Below are 6,449 nucleotides of genomic sequence, written 5' to 3'. Positions count from 1 at the left end.
TTTGGATAGAATTTGAGACATAAAACGACGTGACACAGTAGTAGTGACTTAAAAAGAAAACGTGACTTAAAAAGAAAACGTAGATTATCCCACAGTTTTACTTTTAAGTCTCACTTTATGTTTATAATCATAAAAAACTTCTATTCCAATAAGTAGTTTTGAAAGGATATTGTGTTTATAATTGAAAAAGAAAAAAAAATCTAAAAAGAAAATTGTTAATGTTAATTGAGAACATAAAACAAGGGAGAGAGGAAATGAAGGGGAAAGGGTAAAGAGTAGAAGAAAGGTGGAAAAGGAAGAAAGGGAATGGACAGGAATCTCTGATAATTTTTTCTTTTTTATCGTCAAAACTTTGGAACGTCACTTTCCAAAGTTTTCCTACGATGGCTGCCATTGCTAATTCATACATACTCTAACAATTTCTCATTTCTCACTTCCTTTCATCCAACGCGGAATCCCCATTTCTCTTCTTTTCATCTTCGTTTTTAAAAACCCTTCCTTTTCCAATTCTATCTTCTTGTGCTTTTCAACAGTTTACCATTCCAAAAACTTGCTTACCTTCACGACCCTTTCTACAATCAACAGTTTTTCGTCTCCTTCGACTCTGATTTTCATCTGGGATTTCTTTATTCTTCCATTTTTTTTTTGAGTTTTCAGTTCTTTACTTGCGATTTCGCCAGTCGGTTGTAAGACCGAAGAGATCTTTGACTAAGGAGGAAAGGGGCGTAGACCCTTTTGGATTTTCCTCTTGTATCGTCCATTTTTCTGTGTTTTGTTGAATTACAGGAACCCTAGAACTTTTGGGGGTTGGTGGAATTATTTTGTTTATGGCCGCCGCTGCGATTTTCTCGTCTTTACGAAGAAGGAGATCGCCGTCGTTGGAGGCCTTTTTGGCCCCCGTTGACCTCTCCGATGTGGCTTTAGTTCAAACCTTGGCGATAGTGGCGACGGGGCTAGTTTCTCGATTTTCAGAGAAATCCTTCTTCTTCCAGCGGAGGAATTCGCGATCTCTGATAAGGAAATTGGAGGTTTGTTTAGTCTTTTTGGAGTTCTTGAAGGAAACGGATGCGAATTTGCCTCATACGGCGTTGCTCTGTTTGAAGGAGCTTTATTTGTTGTTGTATCGGTCTAAGATACTTCTTGATTATTGCTCTGAATCGAGTAAGTTGTGGCTGTTGCTTCAGAACCACTCGATTTCGGGGCATTTCAATGATTTGAATTTAGAGTTGTTGACATTTTTTGATGTTTTCCCTCTTGAGGAAGTTGAATTGGGGGTGGATGTTAGAGAGCAGCTTGAGCTTTTGCAGAAGCAGTTGAGAAGAACTAGAATGTTTGTTGATGAACGTGAAGAGGTGTTGAGGACTCGTTTCCTATCGTTTCTCGACGAGTTTGAGAACGGGAGGCTTCCCAATCCGAGGGAAATGAGGGAGTTTTTTGTGGATAAGTTGAAGATTCGGAATGCGAAGAGTTGTAGAGCTGAAATTGAGTTCTTGGAGGAGCAGATTGTCAATCATGAGGGGGATATCGAGCCCACGGTAGCAGTGTTAAACGGTTTCGTTGCTTTTACTAGATACAGTAGGTTTTTCCTCTTTGGATTTGAGGAAGATGAAGTTGATTCAGGTGCATCAAATCAGAAGAAGCTGAAGAAGAACTTGATTTCTCAGGAGATTGCCGAGACATTTTTAACCGTTCCGAGGGACTTTTGCTGCCCAATATCACTGGATTTAATGAAAGATCCAGTGACCATTTCCACAGGTCAGACTTACGACCGCAGTTCGATTACTAGATGGATGGAAGAAGGGCACAACAATTGTCCGAAAACGGGGCAAGTGCTCATTCATACTCGCCTGGCTCCCAACCGCGCGTTAAGGAATTTGATCGTGCAGTGGTGCATTGCCCATGGAGTTCCTTATGATCCACCAGAAGGGATGGATGCATCTGCAGAAAGTTATGCAATGGCTTCTCCCACACGGGCTGCACTAGAAGCCAACAGAGCAACAGCTATGATCCTTATCCAACAGTTATCCATTGGATCGCAAGATGCAAAGACAATTGCAGCACGTGAAATTCGTTTGTTGGCAAAAACAGGGAAAGAAAACCGGGCTTTCATTGCAGAAGCCGGTGCCATCCCCCATCTACAAACTCTACTGGCTTCTCAAAACCCAGTTGCACAGGAGAATTCTGTGACTGCTATGCTTAACCTCTCAATATATGACAAGAACAAAAGCTTGATTATGAGTGAGATAGGGTGTTTAGGAGCGATAACCAAAGTATTGAGGTTTGGACATAGTACAGAAGCACGGGAAAACGCTGCAGCTACGTTATTTAGCCTCTCTGCAGTTCATGACTACAAGAAGAGAATAGCAGAGGAGGATGGTGCAGTTGAAGCCTTGGCAGGGCTATTGAGAGATGGTACCCCAAGAGGAAAGAAAGATGCTGTAACAGCTTTGTTTAATCTCTCAACCCATACCGATAACTGCGTTCGGATGATAGAGGCCGGGGCAGTAACAGCTCTTGTAGGAGCATTGGGGAATGAAGGTGTTGCTGAGGAAGCAGCTGGTGCATTGGCCTTGATTGTTAGACAGCCCGTTGGCGCTGAAGCAGTCACCAAAGAGGAGAGAGCTGTGGGAGGATTGATAGCAATGATGCGATGTGGAACACCAAGAGGAAAAGAGAATGCAGTAGCAGCTTTGCTTGAGTTATGTCGAAGTGGTGGAGCTGCCACGACCGAGCAAGTGTTCAAGGCTCCCGCTTTGGCTGGCTTGCTCCAAACACTCCTATTTACCGGTACAAAGCGAGCACGAAGAAAGGCTGCTTCGCTAGCTAGAGTGTTCCAGAGATGTGAGCATGTCACAATGCATTACGGCGGATTGGGGGTTGGTTATGCCTATGCAAGTAACTCAGCTCCTAGTAGAGATTCAAGTTTTGCTAGTGAGGTATCTGTGCCGATATCCATCTCGGTACCGGTCGTATAATCACGTTCGCCATTGTCTTATAGTCTTCAAGCTTTTTATATGGGTTCCCCAATTTTGTTCAAAAGGTTGACCGATTCTTTAATTGAGAATTAGAACGTAAGGATTATAGCACAACCATGTCCATATTTTATGAAACAATGGTTGCTATTAATCATGTAAACTACTCTTCATTTTAAATACTTGTATTGTATCCTTGCTGTGATAGAAAAATATTTATTGGCAAAAATGAAGTCTCTGTTACAAAATCCATCACTTTGATCCTTAAACTAGGATAGCCTCTTTCCATTGCCATAAAAAAGTACAAATGTTTGGAAGTTTAAATATGGGTATCTTTCACAATGGCATCAATTTATCAAACAGTACTTTATGTAGATTTGTTTCCTATCAAATCAGTCATCATTTCTCTGTTTAACAGATGAAGTTTCATTTCAATATCCCTCGGAAAACCTACTAAGAAAGACATCATGATCTCAATAATATTTCTAATTGATTGATAAAGACCAATAATGTGGCCAAGTCTAAGCAAAGCTGCGGATTACTTTAATCGGCCTCGGGCTTTCTTCAAAGCAACAAATGCAACACATAGACTTCACAAAACAGCTTCAAATGATAAATATCAGTTGTATATTGAAACTTCAATTCTTCTCCAATCTTGTTTATTTTATAGAAAATAAAAGCAAATGGCTGTTTTAGGTGGCAAAGTAACAAGCATTGGGTTGGGGAAGTCCCACTCAGAGCAGTCACATTTACATTAGAAGCAACATTATGTTCTCATAAACAGTAAAAAGTGGTTAAGAAAGAGTAATTATAATTAGCAGCACTTTTAAGACTAATAATTAAGAGGGTATTTGAGGCGCTAAGTCGATTATTATAATTCATGAGTTATTATAATAGTCTGTGGTTGAGTTGCAAATTAGTCTAGATAGACATTTGTAAACACCGTAACAAAAAGTGTTTTGAAATAATAATCTTGTAGTTAATTGTAGTTTATGATAGTAGAAAATGCCAACTATAATTATTGGAGCCCAAAACATGGAGTGAGCTATATAACCCACTCCACTCTCTCGAAGTTGTTGATCCAAACACCCTCCAAGTATATAGCAGTGTTTTTAAATAATTGTAAATATAGTAAAATCTATAAATCATATATTATTGTTGATAGATTTCGAGAGTCGGATTTAAATTTTGTCATATCTACAATTTTTTTTATATTATATTATATTCACTAATATTTTAGACCGATTATTGTATTTGCAATGATCCATTTAAAGAAATGAGGAAGAATGGTGGGGCATAGGGTTTCACCACCCGTGTACTACAAAAATGCAATGAGTTGAAGGAAAAGGCACTCAAAGTGGGAAGCAGAGTTGGCCATTTTCTTCAGCAACCATTGGAGATCAGATGAAGACACCTATATGATAACAGAAATTAATATGGTGGACTCATTATGATAATGGGTCACACTTTGTTTTCAACCTCAAAATGACAAGGCTACTGTATTTTTCCTTCCTCTTAAAGAAACTTTGTGCCCATTAAGCCATTCAATACAACCTTCCCTCATTTAAATTTTACACTACAACTTCACCTATCCCAACTTCTCAAAGCTTCTTCAGATACCCTTTAAAGGATTTAAAAGGAAAAAGAAAGGAAAAAATTCAGTTGCAATCCGGCTACACCCATCTAATATGCAACCTCTGCTGCACCCAATGAAAAATTGTCACTTGACAATTACATATTTTTAAAATAATAATTAAAAATTTGTTTCTTTGTTTGTTTTTTCTTTTGTATAGACAAATGATAAGTATAAACTGCATCTAAATATTGCTCAAAAGAAAATTACAGGAAAATCACATTTTTAAGACGTGGTGGTTGCTCTTCAATCCGAACACCATGAGTATGTCTTTCTTGCATGGCAAGCTAGGCAATATGTGATTATGTTACCGCTTTGAAGGTATGCTTTAATAATATCCACAAGAATTTGGACCTCGGTATTGAAACGATCTTGTCCTTCTAAGAGGTTTCATATTATCAAAGAGTTGTCGGGACCCGATTCAACAATGGTAGAAGCGTCATCTTAAAGTGCAATTACCTTAACCAGCTCTAATAACCCAAACAACTTCTAAACTTTCTATGCCGATAGACGGCTGATTGGACTAGTGAAGATTTATGATTCTATGTAAAAAGACGACATTCGATTATGTAATGTCCCACTAAACGATAAATATATTTAAAAGAAAACAGAGGAAAAGAAGAGGATCAAAACAATAATAATATTCTTTTTATGTGTTTTCTGAAGTAATTTACTTAAATCTGAAATGAGACTTCAAAGTAAGACGACGGGTCCTAAAATATGTAGTGTTTCAAAGAGAATGTGATTCCTCTTAACACTTTAAGGAAAAAAAATAAATGTCACTGAATTTTAGAACGATGACATAATAAAATACCAAGATTTGGCTGATGGCAATCATTAAGAATAAATCCGGAGAATAATTCTTTGATCCATTTTCATTCATGACTATTCACTTGTTTGATGCCCCACGTACCCCATAGAATAGCACAAACTTGAGTCTACTACAGAGACAATCTTCTCTCATGGAAAGGTGGATGGAGGAGAAGCTCCTTAATCAACTCCCTGCATCTGTGAAAGCTCGCGAAGCTATTGCCAAACACCTCAATGAACAAGGTCTTAAACTGCGTTGTTTCTGATAGTAATCACCACATAACAATTGAGAAGTGCCAGAGTGTTTTGGATTAACAGTTCAGTAGTGTAAACCAACATCCAAAGACAAGCAGCAATCACAAGGTGAGATCTTGATGCTTTTCTTTAGCAGATTCCATGTCAATTTCACGGAGTTGCAGTAAAGTTGTCCTTCATCGGCTCTTCCAAAAGAATCATGAAGTGATACTAAAAACCATGAACATATACCCCTCGGATAATTCAAGATGGAATATCAGATAAGAGTTTGAGATACTTGGAACACTTTATGTAAAAACAAGCAAGCATGAAGTGAAGACCTTACAAAATTGAATTCCAATCCTTCCTGTAAATCCTCGGGCCAAGGTGAAAGAGCACAATTTTCAAAAATCAAATACTAGATGATTACTGAAAAGGATTTAAATGAATGAAATATTAAACAAGAATACAAACTCTTTCTTCTCATGTTAGAGAATTTCATGATGCTTCACTGATATCTCCACAACAAAATATAAACCATCAATATTCACAGACTACAGAAAACAGAGAACAAATGGGAATGAAGTGTTTGGCTGAAACCACTCTCCCTAAATTTCTTTCCCTATTCATGATCCCTGAAGCATATGTGAACAAAATGGAAGCATCAAATGCACTCATTGAAAAAGGAAAGACTGCCCATTACTAATGAGCCCAACTTTGACAAGATTTCGATCTGATGCGAACTGTATCCTCACCTAAAATGATCCCATGGAAAGATGAAATGAAAACAAGAGAGAACA

General features: G+C 38.1%; 1 protein-coding gene across 1 annotated transcript; it reads left to right on the top strand.

Annotated features, from left to right (window-relative positions):
* Positions 1-316: 316 nt before the first annotated feature.
* Positions 317-3,222, top strand: LOC120083072 (U-box domain-containing protein 17). Its single transcript, XM_039038606.1, has one exon. It carries the CDS (start codon positions 828-830, stop codon positions 2,973-2,975), a length of 2,148 nt encoding a protein of 715 aa, XP_038894534.1. The 5' UTR covers positions 317-827; the 3' UTR covers positions 2,976-3,222.
* The last annotated feature ends 3,227 nt before the right edge of the window (positions 3,223-6,449 follow it).

This window comes from Benincasa hispida, chromosome 8 (genome assembly GCF_009727055.1).
Source record: "Benincasa hispida cultivar B227 chromosome 8, ASM972705v1, whole genome shotgun sequence".
Lineage (NCBI taxonomy): Eukaryota > Viridiplantae > Streptophyta > Magnoliopsida > Cucurbitales > Cucurbitaceae > Benincasa > Benincasa hispida.
The sequence above is the reverse complement of the archived record's forward strand: the minus strand, read 5'-3'. Positions and strand labels throughout refer to the sequence as shown.

Coding starts and splice junctions, on each gene's coding strand:
- LOC120083072 (XM_039038606.1), top strand. CDS start 828: ATGGCCGCCGCTGCGATTTTCTCGTCTTTACGAAGAAGGAGATCGCCG.